Source organism: Tripterygium wilfordii, chromosome 21, assembly GCF_013401445.1.
Source record: "Tripterygium wilfordii isolate XIE 37 chromosome 21, ASM1340144v1, whole genome shotgun sequence".
Classification (NCBI taxonomy): domain Eukaryota; kingdom Viridiplantae; phylum Streptophyta; class Magnoliopsida; order Celastrales; family Celastraceae; genus Tripterygium; species Tripterygium wilfordii.
In genome coordinates this window covers 2212465-2234548 of record NC_052252.1, presented here as the reverse complement: position 1 = coordinate 2234548, position 22084 = coordinate 2212465, and the positions used below count along the sequence as shown (strand labels likewise).

The window sequence follows — 22084 nt, the reverse complement described above, 5'->3', positions numbered from 1 at the left end:
GGGTATCTAAGCTATTGCCATAAGGTATATTTGAGTTCAAAAACAATGGATCGTTGACTAAGATGGAGAATTTGATCGCGATAACTCTTAGCAAAAATGAGAGGTTGTGAGTTTAAGTTTCATGATTATTTCTATTATCGCAATTTGCAAGATGAGACTTTTTCATACCAACGTGTTACCTACGTCGTGCCACGTGACAATAGTTAATAAGAAAATATTTTAATAAAACTAAAATCGTGTGCTTTGTATGGTAATTATATATGGACTTTATAAACATATATATATATATATATATATGTAATACTAATCTGATTATAAATTTATTACTATGATATACATTTTTATGTATTTTGAAACAATTATTTATATATATTATGTGTTAAAAATTAACATTTTTGATAATTCCAGAGCCACCGATCCGGCCTCCAGACTAGTTGTATTAAAAAAAAAAAAGAAAAACAAAGTATTTTTTAAAAATTCTATTGAAGTTAGAATCTCAACGTTTGGATTAAACAATTATCAAATTTATAAATTTTCATTTTTTTCTTATAAATTTGGAGATTTTGTTTTTATCAAGGTTCTTAAAACCGGACCGGTCATCAAACCGGAAAAGTCTTCGGTTCACGGTTCAAAGGTTCAACCGGGGTTCAAACCGGGTTCGAACCGGTTTTAATGTAATGAATTATTTATATATATATTTATATTATATGCATATAATATGTAAGAAAACTTCATAAAAATACAATATATTCAAATAAAGTACCATTTTAAACAAAGAAAATCTCATAGCCTAGTGGTTAAAACCTTTTTTAATGAACAAAAGGTCATGAGTTCAAACCCTACAAATAACAAAATTTCAAAAATATTTTATTAACATTAATAAATGACCGAACCGGTCAAAACCGGTCCGGTTCTGACCGGTTCAACCGAAGAACCGGCCGGTTCAACCGGAAATATCCCGGTTCACCAATCACCGGTTCTGGCACCTCAACCGGACCGGACAAGTGGCCGGTCACCGGTTGGACCGGTCCGACCGGCCGGTCCGGTCCGGTTTTCAAAACACTGGTTTTTATAAAATTTTCTTATTATGTGCGCTTTTTGAAACTCGCCTGCATCATTAATTCAGTAAACTGTGGTTATTTAGTCTCTGCTTCCCAATTCGATCTCCCTCGTCGCACCGTCCAGACGGCTTCAGGTAACTTCGTCTTGCCGATTACGTTGTAAAATTTATGGTTTCAATTTCGATTCCAGTGAATTTGAAAGTCTCTATTTGGTTACTGGTTTCTTCATATTTGTGTTTTTTATCTGATCCTGACTGAAAATCTTTCTGAAGTCATCGAATCAAATACGTGTAGAGTTATCACCAATGGCATGTTGTGTGTTGCATAAAAATTTTCAGATTCTTTCACTTGTTTACTGGTAGCGTATAATTAGGGTTCCTGGCTTAGTGGCTTTGCTTAACAAGAAGGGTTTGCAGGATTATTAATGATGTCCCCATTTGGCATTTAGGAAGGTTAAAACTTTTCTCGTAAATAGCATCAGGTAGAGCTTACATTTGAATTGATTTCTGGTGTAGTTTTTCAGTTTTTCGTGGTCCATGCGAGTTCCATGGTTCTTGAGGATGCTTTTTTTTTTTCTTTCCGACAAATGGTAAAGCCAATTTGAACAAGAAACAAAAATCCCATTTTCTAGAAAGGCTTGAGCAAAGTTTTAGGGGTCAAATGTCATATGAGAGAAGTTATTAAGTGTAAACCTTGGGTTGGAGAAGTTCAAATGAGATCTTGATATCGTGGGAAATTGGGGACAATTGAAGATTTAAAATGATTCTTCTCAGTGGCTTCTTCTGTTGATATGAGTGTCCGACAGGCATTTTATACACTCTTGTCATCACCACAAGTTCTGCGACATGCCATCACTGCAGATTTTATAACATTGTATTTGTGATGATGTTATGTAATCCCAGGGTTTTAAGCTTGATCAAATTTGTTATTGACACCACATTTCTTTAGTTTCTGGTGTTGGGTGGTTAATAAGATATCTGAGGTAGGTTGGGCTCATACAACCTGTTACCTCTTCCTTGGCAGCCGAGATATGTTTCGACCACTACCCATATCTTAAGAAATGTCAATTGAGTCCTGACTTTTCAAAGTATTCTTTATTCTTTCTTTTTTTTCCCCTTTTCGTATATACATGATTTTGTGAGTTGATGGGATCAGTAAGCTGGTGCAACAGCAAGGAAACAGAAGGAATGGGATCTGCACTTAAAGAACTACAGCGTGAGCTTGAAAATAAAGCTAATGATCTTAGCAAGCTCCAAAAAGGCATGTACTAAACGCTTTATTTCACCCTCACAGAATCCCCAAACTTTAACAGTCTTCAAAATCTTCACCTATAAAATTGTATGGCTACAGTTTTTTTATTAAATTAAAATCCTTACCTGTAAAATTTTACAGATATTGCAAAGAATCACCAAGTGAGGAAAAAGTATACCATTCAGCTCGGCGAGAATGAGCTCGTCCTCAAGGTCTCTCTTTATCTCTCTTTATCTTTCATTAGATCTTCATTAATTCCCATCTTCATGTTAAGTGAAATAACATAATAATAAAGAAACTGGGATTTAATATTTTCTTGAGTTGTGTAGTCCGTGATAGTAAAGAGACTGAGATTTAAAATTTTCATGAGTTGTGTAGTCTGTGTTGTTATGTTGAACTTGATTTTCATGACTAAGCAATTGAGATTCTTTTTGTTTGGGTTTCAGGAATTGGATTTATTAAATGAAGGTGCAAATGTGTACAAACTGATCGGCCCAGTGCTCGTGAAGCAAGATTTGGCTGAGGCTAATGCAAATGTTCGCAAGAGGATAGAGTACATTTCTGCTGAATTGTACGTTGTTTTACTTGGTTCTTATGCAATTTTGCTATGTTTTTCAGTTTATTAACTGACCATGGAAAACTTGGCAGAACCATAGGTTGACATTTCTAGCTTCTAGTTTGTTCTATTTTACGGAAAGGCTAGATAAAAAACCTGAAACTGCAAACTAAGGACTATTATCATGATCATGATCGTAATCGTAATCGTAATCATACTGATATTATTATCAAGGTTTTGTTTCCATTTGAGTTGTTCCTAAACATATTTAATAAAATAGGAAGCGATTTGATGGAACTTTGCAAGATTTGGAAGAGAAGCAGAACAGCAAGAGAGATGCGGTTTGTGTTCTTTATCTCTCTTTTTTTCATCGTCTCATGATGATCATATCATTTCTTTTGTACCTTGATCTACTGAAATTGTGTGAAATATCTGATACCTTTCTTATTATATTTTTTAATTTGAATTGATGTATGAAGAGTGTTTGCTGTTCAAGGTTTATGTCATTCACATTTAACTTCTGTGAGGGCATGCGTGCCAATACGTGTGTAACTGGGTACTAAAATCTAGTAAACGTTTTGATATGTGGAAGTTTGACCTTGGCACCCTGAAGGTTGCTCATTTATTATCTCGTCATTATGGATTCAAACGAAAAAAAAAAAAAAATAGTCTTTTGTGAAGTTGACACTTGACAGCTCTTTCCATTCGCATTCCACCTCTATGATTGCATGATTCATATATACAAGATGAAATGGCAATATTGCCATTTGTTGTTTACATAATGCGTACTCTGTTTTCTTTCTTTTCTAAATTGGCTACTATAGCTGATAGTTCATTGGTTCTCAGTTTGGTCTCTGGCATCTGGTGCATGTCTCCATTTGGGTCAACTGTGTCTAGACTGGACATTTATCTCTTCTTTTTCTTTTCCCCTTTTTGGTTGCTAAACAAGTCGTAGTGTTATGGGATGAAGAAGGTAGATGTGATTCTTTCGGGTTTGTCCTTGTGAGAATGGCTGCAATGAAGCTAACTGTATCTTATTTTTAGTCTTTCTATTATACTTTTTTCTTTTGCATCCTTGTGTTGAAATTAGCCCGTGGGTACTTTGCTAAGGGTTATAGTTTCAAGAATGTGCTATGTTTAGCTCAAATAATGTGTTTCAGCCACAAATTAATTACTCTCAGTAAATTTCCCCAATCTGCAGGTCTTAAAGTTACAACAGAGGATCCAATCGCTACAGGCTGGGAAAGCCAAGGCATAGGTGTCATCCTGTTTGTCATGCTTCATCTTTTTTTGATCGGTATTGGTGCAGTTATTTTGTTTGACGTTGTCAATTGTAGCGACGAATGTTGTTAAAATGTTTTCACATTCCTCTGCTCAAACGAAACAGAAACGGGTGAAAGATTCTGTCTTGAATTGGTGTCATTGATTGTTTAGTTGTATTATCTAACTGAATCAGTGTTACTAAATGCTCAAATATATGCCTTCAATTGAAGAAGTGATGAATTGCTATTGGGAATTGGAGATGTGAAGTCTCTTGTGCGTGGATGAATGTCTGTCTGGAATACTGAAAGTATGATGTAATATCGATGAGTGATAGAGAGAAGATCCTCTGGTTCTTGTGAAGAGACCTATGGAGCTGGTAAGAAAAACATTATGATGTTGTCCGATGAGATTGGTTTTTCAGTTCTTGAGTGTTGAGTGACATTTTGAAATGTAGAAATACTAGCAGAAGAGGTAACAAGAAACCATTCAAGCCTGAATGCTTCAGAAAATCCAAGAAACTGCAAGGTGGTACCCTAAGCCCTACAAAACCGAATCCAATGGAATGGTTAAATTTATGTCAAAAAATAAAAATAAATTGACCGAAATTAATCATAATTATAATTGAAAACCCTTTTTATTAATGGAATGGTTAATCAATTGTAATCGGTTAAATTTATGTTAAAAAATAAAAATAAATTGACTGAAATTAATCATAATTATAATTGAAAACCCTTTTTATTATAAAAAGAAACCTTTTTTATTGCAAAACGAATGAAATCGGGTCAGACCCATTAAGTGACGGGGCAAGCAAGACCCGCATAGAAGAACACTCAGAAGACGCAACTGTTAAAATATCTCCCGTTATGTTGCCTGAAAGCCTGGAAGGTTCGAACACTCGACGAGTGTCTGCCAATCCCTCCGAAGCGCCGTCTGAGCCCTAAATCTAATAGTTCCAGCGGATAAGGCTTCCTCTCTTCCTCCTACTTTCACCCTCCTCTAATGTGCTAATCTAAATTTCACTACACCAACCCAGAATCAGCTTATACAGGAATGGCACACGCAGTTTCTTTCATCTCTGTTGCACCCGCCGTCGCCTCTTCTTCATCCACCTCCTCCAGGGCATTATCTTCATGTAATACGACAACCCAGAAACGGCTCTTCTTCCCCGTCGACCCTCTTCACACCAGGTACTTGCTTTGGGTTTGTTTGAGTTGAGGACTATGGAGGGAAACGACTAGCTGGGTTGTTGTAAATTTTTGCGTTTTACTGTAATTTCGATGATTTTGGGTTATTTGTCTTTCTGGGTTTGGGTTGGTTGATAAGAAAAGTGAAATATTGACATAGAAAGTCCGTGATTAATATCCTTTTATCTATCTTCCATATTGAGGGACATGGGGTTTGATTTGCAGGAACTTGAGGAAGTTGGTTAATAAGAGGACGAATCAACGAAATTCTCCAGCAAGAGCGGTTTACTCAGGCGAGTTTTGGACACCGGAGAATTCACGGCAGGGAATTTGGTCAATTAGGTCGATCATCTTATACGCCAATTTTACCTCACTGATTGTACATTTAGTTTTGACTATTGATGTTACTGGAGCTTAATATAATGGTAGCTTAATTTACAGGGATGACCTCCAAATCCCCTCTTCGCCTTACTTCCCTGTCTATGCACAAGGAGAAGGGCCGCCTCCGATGGTCCTAGAGCGCTTCCCTAGTGTTATAAGTCAACTTTTCCAACATGTAATTTGTTAAAGTTTTGGTTTTTTGTTATTTTTCCTATTGAGATTCGACCACTTGGTTTGATGGTGCTTATTTTTTAATGTTGGTTTTATTTTTACTATCCAGAGGATAATACGCTGTGGTGGAGCTGTTGAGGATGATATGGCTAATGTTATTGTTGCTCAGCTTCTCTATCTTGATGCTGTTGATCCTCACAAGGTCTGTTTTATGTTTCTTTATAGTGCCTGATATTTGTTTTCTCATATCCCAGACAGCTCATGGGAGTGTAAAATCTACTAGTTACTCTGGTGTTACTTAAGACTTAAATATAGGCTTTCATCATGGCTGCATTATGAATTAAAATCGATTTTTTTTCTAGCTTTTCACCAGTTGGTTCATTTTTTGTTTCAATACAGGATATTGTCATGTATATCAACTCCCCGGGAGGATCAGTTACAGCTGGTAATTAGTCTCAGATGAAAGCTGTGTTTTTACGGCTCTAGTACTTTGCTTAAATTGGGTTATCAGATTATTAACCTTGTTTTTGCCTTTGGGCTTTTCAATAATGTTTCAGGCATGGCCATCTTCGACACCATGAGGCATATTCGTCCTGATGTTTCCACTGTCTGTGTTGGACTGGCAGCTAGGTACTGTATTATTTGATAGTGCGAGAATTGCAACTCCATTTATATAATAGAAGATAGCATGTCTTGCAAAATGAAACACTTGCATTAGTAACTTGGGGAAAAAAACTCTGTTTAAGTTAAAAAGTTTAGGGTAGTTTTGCAATACAACAGTGCAATTTATGAGTGTCATGTGTTTAGTTATTTGACTCATCCTTCCGACATATTTTGTGGTTTAGTTATTTGGCTGCTTGGATTTTGTTGCCTTAGTTTTCTGCTGTTGCATTGTTTTTTCTGTGTGAGAATGGCTGGGCTTGTTAGGTTTGAGTCCCAGCTCATGCTGGCTAACTCTAGACAGCCTCACATTATGAGGCGGCTTTGTTCTAGAGTCTTGGTGGGTTTTACCATTTTTAGGGTCTTGTACCAATAGTGGTAGCATCTAAATGGGAATCTGCAGCATAAAATACTTCTTATTGTCCTTGTGTAATATGATTTTTCTTGTGTATGAAGCTTTAGAATTTTGTGTTGAAGATCTGAATAACACTCTTTTAGGCATTCTCATGTGTCAGTATTCACATGTTGTTTTCAGTAATAGCATGCATAGGCATGACTTGGATTACTTTTCTCAACACTACGGCTCACTATTCAACAGAAAAAACATCAATTTGTCTGTGCATATTTGTTTCTATGAATCGCATTTGTTTACATTCCAATAAAGATTTTATGGGCATACAACTTCCCAGTTATTAGGAGGTTCTGGTACTTATGGTTGTCTTGGACGTTCATTTAGGTGTGCATAAATCTGGTTTTAACCCGCTGCTGCTTCCCCCAGCTGAAACACTAAAATGTTTTTTTCGAGTGAAATTTAGACAAGTTGAGCTCGTTCATGTCTCTTAACTTCTTTCCATTATATTGTGGGGCTTTTGTTCCTTCTCTGCTATTTTTTGAGGGGTTTCTAACATTCTGGTATAATTGAGCGGCAGGCCGATAATTAGGCTGAAGGTAGGCAAGTTTGACTCTCTCTCTTCCCACCCCCTCCCTTCTCTACTCTAAAGTAGGTCGCAATGAAATGGGAATATTGTAGAACTCTTGGACATCAAATCTGGGTGGTTTTGAATGTAAAGTGCAATTTCTTCAGTAATCATGCTTCTGTATATGAAAATGAGTGTGCAATGTTGAATTATTAACTGTATAACAGTAGACATTACCAAATATTGAACTTTTGACTTTGAGTATATGTTGAGTGTAAAGGAACCATTACTCGTCAGTGCGACTTTTTGTTCATTGAACTCTACTATTCACTATTAAAATGTTTATCTAGACTATAATTTAGAACAGCTGAGCCAAGATATGCAAAGTCTTGGGCTGGGCTTCACTTGATTACTGCAAAATTTGACTATTAATAATTTATTTTTACCCTTGTTTATTCATGCACAGTATGGGAGCTTTCCTTCTGAGCTGCGGGACAAAAGGTAGACAATTACTTGTACTTGCATTTTATTAATGGTTTAGCCTCCCAACTATACTGAATATGTTTTCTCCTCCCTGAAAATGAAAAGGAAAAAGATACAGCTTGCCTAATTCAAGGATAATGATCCATCAGCCTCTTGGCGGAGCTCAAGGTGGTCAAACTGACATTGATATTCAGGTGCACTGCATATCTTTTTCCACTTCCCTCTGTAGGAAACTCAAGTTTCCTTTTGTGGTACTTTTTTTTAGTTTTCTTTGTAATTTTCTTTCTTGAAGATTTAATCTAGTAGATTCCCAACTAGTGACATTGATTTGTGGAATGAGTTGGACATTTTTTTCTTGGAAACCTAGAAATTTTCTTATCAACATGCACTAACTAGGAGATGTCTCATTCAGGCAAATGAAATGCTGCATCACAAAGCAAACCTGAATAGTTATCTTTCTTATCACACTGGTCAAAGTATTGACAAGATCAACCAGGACACAGACCGCGATTTCTTCATGAGTGCAAAAGAAGCTGCAGATTATGGCCTTATAGATGGCGTTATCACGAATCCTCTTAAAGCGCTCCAACCACTGGCTGCTGCAGCTGACAGTAATGTCCAACCCGTCGCATAAAACTTCCCCCGTCTCTGCTATAACTTATAATGTGTTCAAGGCATTGCAGATTTGAATGGAGAATGAACACTGTAATGTTCCGAGTTCATTTTACTTTATAATGAACGACGTTGATATCTGCAGATTACAGGATCGTATAAACTTGTTTTCACCATTTTTGGTGGTTGGTAGTTATGACTAAAGCTTTGCAAATTGATTTAATTACAAATTTTATGCACCTTGTACTTATTTTGCTATTGAATTTGAGTTAGGGTTTCGGAATGATTTCAATGGATTAATAATCTTCCTTCACAAATTTTGTGTTCAGAGCAGGTTCTATGCTGATATGATGACAGGGAATGTGGGGGAATATAGAAGGGAGTGTTCAATAAATTTTGCCGTGTGTTCGGGCTTATACCCGACAGTCGTGGCCCAACATGAATGTAGTCGATATGAGCCCATTATTACTCACATTTGGTCAATTTGGGCCCAATAAAACAACAAATCTAACATGATCATTAAAAAAAAAAACACCAAATCTAACATGAGAAAAATCGTAGTTCCAATAATATTGGAACCCGAAAATCCGAAATAAAGTTCTTCATGCCACTAAAAACCATACCAACCGTGGCATGTGCTTTTTTCATGAAGACCACGTGCACCGGGTTTGTTGTCAACTACCCACTGCGTTTGTTTCACGTCCCTACGCATTAATAGTGCTTTCTACGTTTTGAATTAGTTTATACTCACTCACACGACTTTATCTTCATAGGCTTAGTACCAATCCATATTATTTCTTCCGTCCTAATTTGAATTAGTTTCTCATCCTTTAATGTAATTCAACTATACAAAATAAGTATGTTATTTCAACTTTACCTTTATTTATGGTGGTGTTTTTTTTTTCCCTTGAAATTAAAGTGACAGGATAACTTTGGAATACAACAAACAAATTGTTAATCAATGAAGAAAATTGACACTAATTTTGAAACATTTCAAATAGAAAGAAAGACAAACAAAATGGGCTGAGAGAGTAGTTTGAATCAAAAAAAGCGCTCCGCTCATGTCAGATGCTATTAGGGCTATCCACATCAATGACTGTATAGTGAAACTAGACTGGACATTTAGAGTTTCATTGTTTTCATTTTGTGCAAAAGAACCCCACATCAGAGACTCCAAATGAAACTGTAAATCGCTTGTTTGCTACAGTTCAACGCCACATCTTACGTTCAACTGTAGCAAACTCATGTGAATTATTTTCATTAAAATATTTCAAGGGCCCACATAGACCACACAATAACAAGTCCTCCACTGGATATCATTGTCCGTCAAGAATGTCTTCATAAAATATTTTTTATTCTTTTAAAATTTCAAGCTTTTGCGGCACACACTATTAATTTTTTTTATACATTGCTTATTTAATGTTTTCAACCAATTACATATTAATTCATTAATCACTACTAAATATCGATGAAGTAGTATATCATAAATAAAATAATTTGAGAAATAAAAGTATAATATATAAAATTAAAATATCAATGTTAATTGATTTATTATCAAAATGTGGTAGATTTTTTGTTATGATAGCTAAAAAAAAGAATTGATTTTAAATAATAAAATTGATTGTATAAAAAAATATTTAAATGATTTAGGATATGGTTTAGAGTCTCTGCTGCGTGGTGGTACTGTTTAAGAAACTGTAAATTTTTGAAAAGTATTATTTTACTGTAAATTTAGAATTTTTATTAAGAGTTTATGTTGTAAATAGTATAACTTATAATCTAATATATTTTTGAGGTATAAACTCTACCAAAAAACACAACCAATTAACTTGCCAACTTGACTTGGTACAAGTGGTAGAGAATAGGCCAAGCCACCTTTAAGAAAACCCAACCCAACCGTGGTTTTAGTAAAAGGGACAAGCCGAAATTGTGGGCCCAGGATGGAAGATCTTTTGAAGCAAAAAGGCCAAAAAAGAGACCCCACAAAATGGGACTGACGTGTCTTTCGAGGACGTCAGGTTGGGACTACACGACAAACTCACCTGTAATAGGGCGCACGAGACGTTTACTATTTCTAATATTTGCAGGAGAGAAAGTGAGAGAGCTGTTTCGCTGCATTAAGAGAGAGCTCCGCAGAAAAAGAAAAAATTAAAATACTCCGCTTTTAAAAACGCGTTTGCTTTCATTTCGGCCTTCGCAAACTCGCAAAAGGCAAACACGACCTTCCCTTCTCTGAGTAGTTGTTAGGGTTTTTGGTGTTTTCAGGAGGTGGTTGTGACTTGTGTGCAATGGCCTTCTCCACTCTCCTCAGATCTGCAGCCACCACTGCTCCTTTCTTTAACGCTTCCAGAACCACCGACTTCTCCTTCTCACCTTCCGATCGTTTCAAGGTCAATAACAACATCACAAACTTGATCTCAACTCCGTCGTTTGATTAATAATGTTCTTTGTTTCATGTTTTTGTTCTGGCTGAGCTTTGTTTTACTCTGTTTTGAGAAGTGAACAGCTGTGCTTGGTGATACTTGAAATAATATGAGAATTGGAGTTTAAGATCATTTTTTGAAATCGATTTTGCTTTTGTTGAAATAATATGAGAATTGGAGTTTAAGTTCTTTTTTTTTTTTTTTTTATCTCAACTGTCTTAATCAATGATATGCAGGTTGCAAGCATTGGTTTTAGTCACGATCTAAGCTCTTCAAAGAGCATTTTTGGCTCTGCAGTTCCATGCGGTTCTTCTTCCTTCTTTCAGTTGGGTGATTATTTTATCATTCAGTTAATATCAGTTCGTGTTATTTTACTGTTGCACATACATTTCAAATTTGCGTGTATACTAGCATTTTTTATTTTTCTACATAAGTATGTTATTACATTGAAAGAAATTGAAACACATGGAATTATACAGGCAATGCAGTGGGGGAAGGAGTACTCAACCCATCAAGGCCACAGCAACCGAGATTCCTCCCACCATTCAGAGTAAGAAATCAAAATTTTGAATTCATCAGTATGTATCTTGAAATTTGGTGATATAATGAGGTGCTGGTTCTTTTGTCGGGTTTAGAATCGAGAAGCAGTGGAAAGACAAAGGTGGGAATCAACGGTATGTTCTCTTATTACTAAATCTGTCCTCTGTCCTGTTCTTCCCAAAAGCATTTGTGCTTATTTTTCTATTTGTTGAGCATATGCTGATTTGCACCAGTTTTCATCGCTCTTTGTCCATGGTGCATGAATTGTTGCAAAAATGATATTTCTAAGAGTAGGATGCTGCTTTGCCTTTGCTTGATGATGCCCATGCTTGCAAATCAGCAAAGGACTACTCTTTACCTTTAGTGTGATATTATTTACCTGGAGTTGTGATGTGATGAAGTTATTTATCTTAGAGATTTCGTATCAAAGAAATTTGGGGAAGTTATATCTTTTATCCTGGTTTTTGTTGGTGGAGGGTTGGTTGAGAATTAGTATTGTTTTCCTGCATTTTCCAATAAAAATGGTGTATGATAAATAATATTTGAACTTTGAAGACACTTAGAAATTAGAATTAATTGGATGGTTTTAATGCTTGTGTTTTTTTTTTTTCAGTTTCTTTTATATGTTTGTCATATCCATGTGATGAAATAAATTTATTCTGGTTATGGTATTTGGATTACTAAAATTTAGTTAACATACTCTATGTTTAGCTTTTAGTCTCTTAATTCCGGAATATTTGGGCTCCTATCTGAGATGTCGTTGTTGAGTTTGTCCCTGAAACTGGTGCAGGTTTTGGTCGGATCGGAAGGTTGGTTTTGCGAGTAGCCACCTACAGGGATGACATTGATGTGGTAGCCGTCAATGACCCTTTTATTGATGCCAAGTACATGGTAAGGATGTGCTGTTAGATTCAGTTTGTTGGATTTCAGTTTGTTGGATTTCAAGTACATATTGATGTTCTTAAAGTTGCTACACGTATCTGTTTATGAACTCTATGTTACAAGTGTCAAGTGAGTGTTTTACATGTTCGGGTGCATTTTATGTTCATTTTATGACACTTTCAGAATTAGGAGTATAACCTCCTTAAGAGGATCAATTTGATGCTCTATTTAAATGATCTCAAGTTTTGACTGAGTTTTCTTGATTAGTTTCAAATGCATTGCAGTTATCTTATTGATTCGAAAATCACAGTAAAAACTTTTGAGCATAGAAGATTTGACAGATTGGAAAATATCATAGTTTCTTATCTAGGAAGAAAAATGGAAAACATGTTGTTCTACAATGGAACCTTTGAATTCCTAAAATGTTATCGATATCCTGAAGCGCTAGCTAACCTGAAATCAAGGTAGATGAAGTAGTTGCAGTTTGCAGAGTTTTTTGGAGGTAAAAGTTTTGCCTTGGATTTGTAATGACTTGTTTGATTAATTTGAATTCATGGATACGTTTGCAAGTGTATCGTACCATCGTCTGTATGCTGGTCGTGCAATTTCTAAATCACAATTTTTGTTGCTAGTAATGTAACACAGCAATGATGAATGTATACCAGAAAATGCTGATCATTATTCTTTGCCTCGTGGGAAATTTATCTTTCTCGAGCCAGATGGTTAATCTTGATAAAATACTTATGATGTTTGCCTTGTTTTGTTTAGAGGGACAGAAGGCAGGTGTTGTTGGTTTGGTACTGATAATTATGTGCTATGTCCCTATGGGATTCCTGATTTTTGTGATTGTTGGATTCCTTCTGTTACGATGCGATATTTATTGCACATTTCCTTTCTTGTAGGCTTACATGTTTAAATATGATTCCAGTCATGGAGTTTTCGATGGATCCATCAAGGTTGTTGACGATTCTACCTTGGAAATCAATGGGAAGCAGATCAAAGTGGTTAGCAAAAGGTATTGCCTATTTGCCTTTAGTATATTTTACATATATTTCTGAAGGAATCAAAGTTCCTGGTTCCAGAGCATGGTTGCTACTGCATCAATTTGATTGTATTGTGAGTGGCTGTGCCGGTTTTATTGAAATATGGAATTCAAGTCATCTCTAACCAGGATTAGCGTTCAAACATGTTTCTCCAGAGACCCAGCAGAGATCCCCTGGGGTGATTTTGGGGCTGAATATGTTGTTGAGTCCTCTGGGGTTTTCACGACGATTGATAAGGCTTCAACTCACTTGAAGGTTAGTTGGTAGAAATTTTTTCTCTGCTCCTCAATCCTCAGAGAAAAAACATTGAAAGCCCTTTAATTATTTTTTTTACCTTTCTGCAGGGTGGTGCTAAGAAAGTTGTAATATCAGCTCCATCGGCTGATGCACCTATGTTTGTGGTTGGAGTTAATGAGAAAACTTACAAGCCTAGTATGGATGTTGTTTCCAATGCAAGTTGTACCACCAATTGCCTTGCCCCTCTTGCCAAGGTCTCATTCTTTCCTGTAACTTTGGTACTTATTGTCTTTCACATTGCGCCACAAAAATTATTAATAATTAGTTGTCTTTAATTATTGAGCATTTTATTTTTAGTAGTTAATAGGAATTCTAGTCAAATTAGGGTATTGGTTAATATTTTAATTTTATTATCAGTATTTCTGGTAGTTTATGTCTACTAGGGTTTTGTAATTTTAGTTTTTATAGGAGTATAGCCGTCTTCGTCAAAAGAGATTAATGATGAATTAATATTATTATTTGAGGTTTCTCTCAATTTTTTTATAATTTTATTTGAGGTTTCTCTCAATTTTCTTGGTGAATTCTAAGCTTCCTTGGTGTCCAAAGTTCATTGGCTTAGTCGTGAACAACTAGCCAATCGATCCTACTTTGCACTGCGTCACCACGAAGCTACCCTTTCTCGTTTCTGCCTAGTTTTAAGTGTACATGTTACAGGTGGTTCAAGAGGAATTTGGTATCATTGAAGGTCTGATGACGACAGTGCATGCAACAACAGGTCCTTTCCTTTCTCTTTGCAATCCATATGTCTCTCTCTCTTTCGTCTCTGCTGAAGATGTCATGTGTATGCGTTTACTGATGAACTTGTGCTTTTTGGTTATTCAGCAACACAAAAGACCGTCGATGGTCCTTCAATGAAGGATTGGAGAGGAGGCCGTGGAGCTGGACAAAATATCATCCCAAGTTCTACCGGTGCTGCAAAAGTAAGAATATAGAAATCTAAAATGTTTTATTCAAGTATTAGACTTCTTTGTTCAGTGTTGTTCCAAAAATGATTATGTTCACGACATCGTAGGCTGTTGGAAAAGTGCTTCCAGAGCTCAATGGGAAGCTTACTGGAATGGCTTTCCGTGTACCAACACCTAATGTCTCTGTTGTGGACTTAACTTGTCGACTTGAGAAGAGTGCTTCCTATGAGGATGTCAAAGCAGCCATTAAGTATGTCATAGTCCTTCCATTAATTTCCACAATGACGTTCTCCATTCTCAGTTGTTTCTTATCCGCACCCTATCTCTTTATTTTACTCCACAGTCACTTAGTTACGTCTTATTTTGAAACAAAGGTATGCCTCCGAGGGCCCATTGAATGGCATTCTTGGATACACTGATGAGGATGTTGTCTCCACTGACTTTGTTGGTGATTCAAGGTATTTTCTTTAGTCTAATGTTGTTATCCAACACTTATTAAGGGGATCTGTGAGAGGAGCACAGTTTAGGGAGAGAGTTTAAATATGATAAGATTAAGATGATCAGATTTCCCCCTCTCCCTCTCAAGAACTCTGGTGAATTCTTTATATGCTTGTTTTATTCCAGGTCAAGTATATTTGACGCTAAGGCTGGGATCGGGTTGACCAACTCATTCATGAAGCTTGTTTCTTGGTACGACAACGAGTGGGGTTACAGGTATAATCTCTCTCTTGCCCTCTCTAAGAAAACATTTTGCGCTATATATGCTAACTTCAAAAGTTGTGGTGGTATTGGATTTGTACATGACGAAAATATGTTGTTGGTTTTGTTATCTCAGCAACCGAGTGCTGGACCTGATAGAGCACATGGCGTTGGTGGCTGCTCTCTACTAAATGTGAAGAGCGTCTCTCGTTTTTCTGTTGCTGCTAAGCCACCTTTGATTTTTGACATATGCTTACTTGTCACTTCAATTCAAAGAGTGGTTGCAAATTTGTTGCCACTTCTTTTTGAGAGCCATATGAATTTGGAAATCTTATGATGCAAGTTAGAAAATAATGCTTGTCACTTCAATTCAAAGAGTGGTTACAAATTTGTTGCCACTTCTTTTTGAGAGCCATATGAATTTGGACATCTTATGATGCAAGTTAGAAAATAATGAAGATGTGTGCTAGCTGCTGCTTTAGTACAAGTCAATCGGTTTGGATTGTTTAGCCGAGCTAGGAATGCAAGCATATGTCGAAAATTGCCCGATGTGTCCTTTCAATAACCCACTAAGCCCAAATTTCAGCCGAGCTCGGAATGCATAAAGTTGCCCAACATGTTAGTTGGAACAAGTTTCAATACAAACCACTTGGAAATAAATGCACCAAGTTAGAGAATCAAATCTTGATCTCTGGTGGGACTCTTTATGCCTTAAGTCCGGAGATAACTAATTATGCTATCTTCAAGTGATTCAATGCACCAAACAAGTCAACCAAATCCTTAAAGCAACCCTTTAGTCAACAGCAAGACTTCACAACCAATATTAACTCTGAAAATATGTATTGATACTTCAATCTACTCTTTCAAAGAGTACTTTAGCGATGTGGGAATTCACAGTCTCAGGATCCATGAAGGCAATGTAGTAAAAGCTCTTCGCAATCGTGAGAAATGTTTGCTTGATATTCACGTCCATGCCATCGCCATCTGAGGAGTTGTTGATCAGCACCAGCTGCAGAAGTTCTTGCATGTCCCGCTCTATTTGAGGCGTTGTGATGCGGTGAGGGTTGTCGTTGCAACTGTCCTGTTTATCGATTGGATTATCGAATCAACGAGTCGTGATCAATCAATCAATCAAATTATGCAAAAAACATTATATGGTACCTGTCCATTTTTGTTCTTCCGTTCCTGATGACGGCCAAGCTGAGAGCAAATTCTGTTTGTGATGTTGATTAGTTGTACGTAAAGAGGTGAGACTTCTTTGAATACCTTGTAGCCGGCCATGAAATTTATAGTTTGCGCCAATAGCTCTGCTTCGCAAGTTAGTCTATTTCCTTCTTCTTGCCATGTTAGAAGCCACTTTTCCCACTGTATTAAAGGAATTGACATTGTTTGAATTAGTCCTTTTTGTATCTTCCTTCACAATTCATGGTTTCTTGTTTTAACTTGAAGAAATAGAGAGGGATGAGCAGAAGAATAAGGAGGTAATAGAAGTTTGGCCCAATCAAGGTATTGTCTGCTCTGGGCCATCATAGTTTTGTCCAGCATAGTTTTGTCATTTAAAAGGATGTGAGACTCTTAGTCTTAACATTTCTCGACCTAAAAAAACAACGGGAACTCAGCAGGCCATGTAAATGACGAGTAACTATGTCTTCAGTGACCATTATATCTTGACAAAACTGGTTTAGGGTTTCAAGTATCGCTTGAATTAGTTTCTCTGTTGTTGGTGTATTTGTCTCCATCATTCTGCAATAAAAAAGGAACATGATTTAGGATTCTAACTCTTGTTATTAATCTCACTTTTATTGTTGAAAATTGGGAAGTGAAGAAAATTAGTGATTAATTACCTCTCATTTCTCACACATTTTCTGAATTCATTGACAAAGGATTTTCGCCTTTGCTTTGTAGAATTTATGAAGTAAGATGCAACAGTTTCTATCAAGATTGCAGTCTTAACCCAGGCAAGGCGCTCGATCGACCTTTCCTGCTCAAAAATACTGGCTGCAGCCACAAAATATGCACAAAGGAGGCTTCTTCTATTCACCCCAGAACCTCCAAATTCAAATCCTTCATACCACCTGTATTGTAGGCCAACAAAGATATGTCTTTGTAATGAGTTTTATATAATCTTGTATATATAGCAGGAAAAAAAAATCATGTTGGGAGCTTACTTTTGGATACTAATCCATTCAAAGCGATGCAATGCTTGGCAATTGTTGTAATCTAGTTTAGCAAGCTCTAGATACATGTTGTTGTCAATGTATGGTACACTGAGGTAAGATGTGGAGGTCAGATAACTTGCATTAATTAGTATCTGTAAATTGATACAAATAGCTGAAATAGATAACGAGAATGACAGATTGTTGCAAAAATACTAGTGCATCGATATTGTAAAAAAAAAAATAGTTAAAATAGATACTTGCAAGAGTGGTTCTCTACTATATATAAGGAGATCGACTCAACAATCTCTAAACATAAAATATAGAATAATGATAGAGATACTGATACAGTTGTTGTTAAATAGAGATGTTGTAAACTGTAAAAAATGATGTTCGAGTAGATAAAATAGATCTAAGTATACATATAAATCTAGCCAATGAAGTTTCATGAGTTTAAATTAGTCCAAACGATATAATCATATAGTATTACTTGTAAAGAGTCTTGGCAATCCATACAACATCTTCTGCCCCGTACTGTTCAATGTAAAATCTCGCCTCCAATCAAGGCAAGCATGCGTACCACGGAACATCCAGTGCAAATGCAACCTTCACACATCCAGCTCTTTAACATTTTATCATCTTTGCATGAAAATATTTTAGACGATATCTGCTGAAATTTAGGGTTTAGGATTTAGGCGTGTCGATTATATATATACCTCTCCAGATAAGTCTGTAGTTAGAATCCATTTATCAATAAGTTGATTAGAAGCTTGTTTTTCTCTTAGGAATTTGGAAGTGAACTGCTTTGCTTCTTCAAGAATCTTCTCATCAGGAAACATCAGTTGAGAAGCCCTGTACAGATTAGACATTACGCTGATTGCCTCGTTCCATTGGCCTTCATAGCAGATGAATTCATTGTCTTTCTTAGAATTCTGAAACATATCTGCCAAATACAACTGACATGACTACTACATACATATATACATACATACATAAATAATGCACGAGATGCTAAAGTAGCGACTTGCTCCTTATTATTGACGCGGTCGAAAACTACGATCAAGGTTAAACTAACGTTAGCCTAGAATACAAACACTGAAATCCACCAAACATAGATAAAATACCCTCAAAGTTTTGTAAATTGTCTTCAAAGCAAAATATAATGAGACTTATATAGGGGTGTCTACAACTTTAAATGAAATGAAAAACACAAAAATGTGAAATTATGAAAATGTCAAAAACCTCTTAAAAATGCCCATTTGATCACTAAACAGTAGAATTTGATAAACAATAAATAGGGTGGGACTAATGTCATAACCATTAGTATTGTCAAGCACATCGAATCAAGCTCTAGGTTGAATTTTGCACGATTCTTGCAACATGAGTTTTTAATCCTACTAGTTGGTTTGCTTCTTAAAATTGCATCAAATATTATATAACGATGTATACTTGTAAAAAAAATGTACCCTGGCAACTGGCTAACAATGTCCCCGTCAACTTCTTATACATTGTATAACAATTAATTCAACAATCGTTTATAGTTGAGGGATAGAAAGTACAATTTAGCCAATTAATTTGTTTACCAGGGAAAACTTGAAAGCCGTGAAGTCTAAGTAGCCTGAATCCCATGGCGGTACAATCGGTATCGCGAAGCTGCGAATTTCTTGTCCAGGACATGCATTCCATCTTTTGTCCAATACCTGAATCAAAGGTCGTCTTCATATACATGCATATTCATGAAAAATAAATTACCTGAAACAAGTTGTTTTCTGTCATGTTTCCCCACCTTTGGACAAAACTCATATATTCTTTAATCTCCCCCTCGAAAAATCGAGAGATTCCTAGGCGTCGCAAGCGATCGACAGCCCAAAGACGCTCGTACAAGTCAATAGGGTGCATGGACGGGACTGAAAATTTTATTGCAATGGCATATATATATATATATATATATATATACACACACATGTAAGCAATACTAAAAGTTGAATTTTCTGATTATGGAGATAAAATGATAGAAGTAATACAAATTACATGAACTACCTGCCCCATTGAATCTTTTTGTAACTTGTTTTAGATATGTAAAGCAGTTTTCATCTTTTGTTTTCATGTATGCAAAGGCAGTGGAGGATGGAGAGCTCAAGAATGAGCCATCATGGCATTGTAGCTTTAGAATCTTTTCCCAATCCAAGTCTTGTATTCCTTCCAAGTTATAAAGTACTGTTGTGGGAACACTGTGCATTCTGTCCTTTGGTATCCTGTACGTAGATTTGTAATTAGCTTTACATATATGCCTTCGAAAATGTGCATGTTCTTAGTAGCAATGTTGAAACGAAAATGCCAACGATTTCATTTCAGTGTTTTTGTCCCAACTATCCCAAATATTGAGATGGACGCATATGCCGAGAACAAGCCATCGTAACCATCGTCAAGCTGATTCTCTACGATCCAAAGCAAACAAGCTGGAAATTGAGGGACACCCTTCTGGTTAACGTCTTCAATCATGGCAACCCAGGCAATATCATAAGCAGAACTGCTCATATCTCCATCTTCAATTGATCCCAGAAACGATTCAATATTGTCGACCTGTTCTTTAATCTGTTCAAGACCAATATACATTTTGAAAAAGAAAAAAAAAACCAATATAAATATCACCATATCAACAATATGCATGGATGTTAAATAAGGCAGAAAGAAAAGAAAAAAACCAACGTTAAAATGAATTGCTAATGTCACCTTGACAGCTTCTGCTTCCATGCTATTCTCGAGGGTCTCCGGCACAACATCTCCAAATGCATCCATATCTGCACAAATAGTTATCAGTGCACAGATACACACACATATATATACAATCCATCTTTATGATGGCTAGAGTGTCTTAGGGTTTCAAATTCTCTTATCTTTTGAATAAATGAATACAACGTGATCCATGATCTTATCCTTATATATTCGTTTTGTATTAGTTTTCGTGTTAGATTGAAGTGGATGGTCACTTTTCTGCCATGGCAGTAGTACTCTGGAATTAGTCAAAAGTCAAACGTTCAAGGTACCTCAATAAAATTTTCAATCTAGTCATTCTTCTTTTGTGTTTTTTATTTTTGGTTTGCATTAATTAAAGAAGTGTTAAAATCTCTTTAATTAAAGATTAGTCAACATTAGTATGCTACTTGACGTCCAAATTATATAGTATTCGTTTTGTATAAGTTTTCGAATTAATTAGTCAAAACTCAAACGTTTTAAGGGACTCATTTACTCAATAAAATAAATTTTTCTTGTCATTTTTATTTTGTTTTTTATATTTGGCTTGCATTTAAGAACATTATCAACTAACCGAAATTTTAAGCTAGCTTATAAATTTTAATAAACTCCAAAAAAAAAAGTTTCAATTTGAAACTTATTTTAGAGCTTAGTTTATGTTTGTTTTTTTTTAATTTTTTTATTAAGATAATATTATATATAATATTATAAAATTTTTATTTTATCTTTTAAATTAAACTTAAATACACTTCTTTTTTTAAGCTTATAAGCTAGCTTATACTATAAATTTCGCCAAACACCTGACAATTTATTTCACAAACTTATAAGTTGTCTTATTTTTCACAACTTATAAGCTGGCTTATTTTGACAGCAAATACGCTATGTCAAACGAAGCCTGAATATAAATATTGATGTGGGGGGTTTCAACAGCGATTTGTTATCCCTCTCTCTCCCTCGCTAAAAAAAACAACAACTCAACTCTTATCTCCAAAAATAATAGGGAGTTGGAAAAAACCTCAAGAACACTAGAAACGCCTATGATCAAAAACAGAAACAGCGATTTGTTATTTGTTTATGCAATAATAATGCACAACGAGTTTATAGAATATGATATTTGTTAGTTGTTTTTGCCGTAAGGGAAACATCTTGTCCTTTAAGGTGATTGTCCCTTTGGATACTTTTAATCATCTGTCCTATGTGACGTGTTTTCTCGGGTATTTCAGTGATGTAGCCGGGATTTGGAATGAGGGGGGCACCGCGGAGATTCGAGGACAGCATCTTTAGAATTTTTATGGCTATCTATAAATTGGTTCTTAATATCCGCTCTAGTAAATATAACTTGGTTGCAAAATTATACTAATTAATTTGAATTATAAATAATTATATTAGAGCAGATAACAAGTAAAATAAAAAATATCTTTTACAATCCTTAGAGCAGATTCTATGTAAGTTATATTGTACTTTTGAACATATACGTTATAATCTAAATATGGAAGTATAAATGCAAGTGCAACATATATGTACATCGTGGCAACGGACTTTCTTGTTAAATAAAAGTATATATATACTTACCAAAATGATATGTGTCCATAATTTTGGTGTCCATAATCTAGGCGGCATGAAGAGAAGTGTGGGGGACCATTTTGTATTAGATGGTCCCCACACTTCTCCTCACGTCACCTAGATTATGAACACTTATGGACATCAAAATTATGGACATGTTGTGCTTCCGATATAGAATAGTTTGACGTATATCTTCACCCAAACTCCTAGCTTGTAACATGAGTGGGCGGGGCGACAATCCTCTATAGTACAAGCTTTTATGGTGTTGGGTGAGTTGCCAAGT

At 35.8% G+C, this 22084-nt stretch overlaps 3 protein-coding genes and 1 pseudogene across 5 annotated transcripts; 3 read left to right on the top strand and 1 right to left on the bottom strand.

The window, feature by feature from the left end:
• The first annotated feature begins 1065 nt into the window (after window positions 1–1065).
• Window positions 1066–4389, top strand: LOC119988438 (prefoldin subunit 6-like). 2 transcript variants are annotated; one of them, XM_038833478.1, is made up of 6 exons: window positions 1066–1195; window positions 2233–2321; window positions 2454–2524; window positions 2759–2883; window positions 3149–3209; window positions 4070–4389. In XM_038833478.1, exons 2-6 carry the CDS (start codon window positions 2249–2251, stop codon window positions 4124–4126), a joined length of 387 nt encoding a protein of 128 aa, XP_038689406.1. In that variant the 5' UTR covers window positions 1066–1195; window positions 2233–2248; the 3' UTR covers window positions 4127–4389. The 2 variants fall into 2 exon arrangements, with proteins under 2 accessions (XP_038689406.1, XP_038689405.1); XM_038833477.1 differs by having other exon boundaries at window positions 1072–1195; window positions 2217–2321.
• Window positions 4390–4989: 600 nt separating this feature from the next.
• LOC119988087 (ATP-dependent Clp protease proteolytic subunit 5, chloroplastic-like) lies at window positions 4990–8818 on the top strand. Its single transcript, XM_038832997.1, has 9 exons — window positions 4990–5318; window positions 5541–5657; window positions 5757–5871; window positions 5977–6069; window positions 6267–6312; window positions 6425–6497; window positions 7911–7945; window positions 8033–8121; window positions 8340–8818. Exons 1-9 carry the CDS (start codon window positions 5182–5184, stop codon window positions 8559–8561), a joined length of 927 nt encoding a protein of 308 aa, XP_038688925.1. The 5' UTR covers window positions 4990–5181; the 3' UTR covers window positions 8562–8818.
• A 1817-nt stretch (window positions 8819–10635) lies between these two features.
• On the top strand, window positions 10636–15684 carry LOC119989756 (glyceraldehyde-3-phosphate dehydrogenase GAPCP2, chloroplastic-like). The gene is made up of 14 exons (XM_038835446.1): window positions 10636–10929; window positions 11199–11287; window positions 11442–11512; window positions 11598–11636; window positions 12293–12393; window positions 13287–13399; window positions 13583–13682; window positions 13772–13918; window positions 14379–14439; window positions 14547–14644; window positions 14737–14879; window positions 15004–15087; window positions 15254–15343; window positions 15465–15684. The coding sequence occupies exons 1-14, from the start codon at window positions 10828–10830 to the stop codon at window positions 15517–15519; spliced, it is 1293 nt and encodes a 430-aa protein (XP_038691374.1). The 5' UTR covers window positions 10636–10827; the 3' UTR covers window positions 15520–15684.
• Window positions 15685–16120: 436 nt separating this feature from the next.
• On the bottom strand, window positions 16121–20297 carry LOC119989855 (annotated as a pseudogene). The gene is made up of 12 exons (XR_005465900.1): window positions 20218–20297; window positions 19892–20079; window positions 19525–19775; window positions 19271–19391; window positions 19068–19184; window positions 18201–18427; window positions 17975–18090; window positions 17497–17595; window positions 17173–17403; window positions 16949–17071; window positions 16490–16694; window positions 16121–16409 (listed from the first exon to the last, which is right to left on the bottom strand). The product of XR_005465900.1 is annotated as a (-)-kolavenyl diphosphate synthase TPS28, chloroplastic-like (transcript).
• Between the last annotated feature and the right edge of the window lie 1787 nt (window positions 20298–22084).

Excerpts from the sequence above, each read along its gene's own strand:
- LOC119989756 (XM_038835446.1), top strand. The coding sequence starts at position 10,828 with ATGGCCTTCTCCACTCTCCTCAGATCTGCAGCCACCACTGCTCCTTTC. Across the intron at positions 13,919-14,378 it reads GCCTTGCCCCTCTTGCCAAG|GTGGTTCAAGAGGAATTTGG; the intron begins GTCTCATTCTTT and ends TACATGTTACAG. Across the intron at positions 14,645-14,736 it reads GTTCTACCGGTGCTGCAAAA|GCTGTTGGAAAAGTGCTTCC; the intron begins GTAAGAATATAG and ends ACGACATCGTAG.
- LOC119988438 (XM_038833478.1), top strand. The coding sequence starts at position 2,249 with ATGGGATCTGCACTTAAAGAACTACAGCGTGAGCTTGAAAATAAAGCT. Across the intron at positions 2,525-2,758 it reads AGAATGAGCTCGTCCTCAAG|GAATTGGATTTATTAAATGA; the intron begins GTCTCTCTTTAT and ends TTTGGGTTTCAG. Across the intron at positions 3,210-4,069 it reads AGAACAGCAAGAGAGATGCG|GTCTTAAAGTTACAACAGAG; the intron begins GTTTGTGTTCTT and ends CCCAATCTGCAG.
- LOC119988087 (XM_038832997.1), top strand. The coding sequence starts at position 5,182 with ATGGCACACGCAGTTTCTTTCATCTCTGTTGCACCCGCCGTCGCCTCT. Across the intron at positions 5,319-5,540 it reads GTCGACCCTCTTCACACCAG|GAACTTGAGGAAGTTGGTTA; the intron begins GTACTTGCTTTG and ends TTTGATTTGCAG. Across the intron at positions 5,658-5,756 it reads CAGGGAATTTGGTCAATTAG|GGATGACCTCCAAATCCCCT; the intron begins GTCGATCATCTT and ends CTTAATTTACAG.